Source organism: Nematolebias whitei, chromosome 6 (assembly GCF_014905685.2).
Source record: "Nematolebias whitei isolate Nwh7 chromosome 6, NemWhi1, whole genome shotgun sequence".
Classification (NCBI taxonomy): domain Eukaryota; kingdom Metazoa; phylum Chordata; class Actinopteri; order Cyprinodontiformes; family Rivulidae; genus Nematolebias; species Nematolebias whitei.
Window position 1 is genome coordinate 8708514 of NC_056503.1, and position 1804 is coordinate 8710317.

The following is a 1804-nucleotide window of genomic DNA, read 5'->3' on the forward strand; positions in this document are numbered from 1 at the left end:
TATATATAGACATATATATATAAAGTATAGGGTCTCCTATTATGTTTAAGCAGGCTTTATGACTTTGCAATAAGTGCCTTTAAGTGGAGAAAAATACAGTAAGATAACAGTTTTGCAGAAGATACATCTGTATCTACTTTCATCATATTTGAAGGTTTGGGGTGTGTTGCATCATCCTGTCAAACCTTTACTGTCCTGCACTGAATGAAGTTTAACACCAGTGCTCCCAGGACACCTTTACTATCACCACTGATGCTTTAAAGTTTAAACATGCAAGCATGCAATTTACTGGAAAAGCCCTGATGCAGCACATTTGCAGGTTTTAGACTCATCTGCTCTACTTTCGTCCTGCATCACTCCATCTATCAGTCAGAAACAACAACTGGGGAGTCCACGGGCTCTGGAGGCGTGAGCTGTGCAGCATCCATCCTTTACTAAGACAACAGTGAACACAAACAGGAGAGTCGTTTCCACCAAAAGTCACCCCTGACTCGCTCAGTTTGCTGCTGATGCTACAGAAGATACAGGAACACCTTGAAATGCCTTTGGTGCTCGGTTCAGAACCAGAAAGCATGAAAGCGCAGGCAGACTGAGGACTTTCAGTGCCAGAGATGGTTTATTGTCAGACAGCTGCAGGGACAAGCCGCCCTCCACCTGCACGTACCTTTGGTGCGAGCGGAGCTCAGCCCCAGCGCCAGCAGAGCCAGCACGCCGGCTGTCCTCAGCATCTTCTCGGCGGAGATCCAGGAAGGAGAGGGACCACAGCGACCTCGCTCCTATTCCCTCCTCCTCTCTTTCGCTCCTCTTCTCCCCTTCCTTGATTCAGCTCCTCTCTTTTCTATCTTTGTCACAAAGCGGAGTGGAAACAGTTCGCTGATGTGGGACAAGAAGACGGGCCGCGCGGAGGAGCGGAAATCACAGGAAATGTTTGAAAAGCGCTGAAGAAGGAGCGCGAGCGGAGCGGCGGCGGCAGCGAGGTGTCCGCGCCGGGAGGCAGCAGGTGAAGACGGGACCGGAGAGGAGCGACCCCCGGTCCACTCCGAGACACGTCACGGGGAGGGGAGAGCACGATCCTGACACTTTCTTTCTTTCTTTCTTTTCTTTTTTTCCCCTCCACCCTCCTCTCTCCTCCTCCCCTAATCTATGTGTGGAGCATCCCACCCCACTCTGAAGCTGCAGAGGACAGCAAACATCTCCCATTAACACCGCCCTGAACTTAATTCCCACCGTGACACCAAACCACTAAACCACAGCCTCCTACACTGTAAAAACTGTCAGTATATTGTTTTCTGCACAGCCTCTGTTCAAGATGTCTACTTTATTAGGATTTTATTTTGGGGTACTGTAAGGAGACTGACCTATAGTCTTCTTTTGGCTGTTCCCTCTTCAAGGGTCTCTCCACAGGGAGTCATCCTCCTCTCACTGTCATCTGCATCCTCTGTCCTCTGCATCCTCTGTCCTCTGTCCTCTGCATCCTCTGTCCTCTGCATCCTCTGTCCTCTGCCTCCTCTGTCCTCTGCATCCTCTGTCCTCTGCATCCTCTGTCCTCTGCATCCTCTGTCCTCTGCATCCTCTGTCCTCTGCATCCTCCGTCCTCACTCCGACCTCCATGTCCTCTCATACTGCATCTGAATATCTCCTCTTTGTCTTATCCCTGGCAGCTGTATTTCTAACATCCTTCTACCAATATACCCACTGTCCCTCCTCTGGACATGTCCAAACCATCTCAGTCTGGTCTGTCTAACTTTATCTCCCAGTTGTTCAACCTGTGCTGTACCTCTGATGATCTCATTCCTAATCTTGT

At 49.9% G+C, this 1804-nt stretch overlaps 1 protein-coding gene across 1 annotated transcript in view; it reads right to left on the reverse strand.

Annotated features, from left to right (window-relative positions):
* The window catches only part of LOC119410489 (calsyntenin-2), a 662902-nt gene extending 662103 nt beyond the window's left edge, over positions 1 to 799 (reverse strand). The window contains exon 1 of the mRNA XM_037677368.1: positions 665 to 799. Within this exon, the coding sequence (XP_037533296.1) occupies positions 665 to 728 (64 nt within the window). The 5' untranslated portion in view covers positions 729 to 799. The remainder of the gene's footprint in view (positions 1 to 664) is intronic.
* Positions 800 to 1804: the final 1005 nt, after the last annotated feature.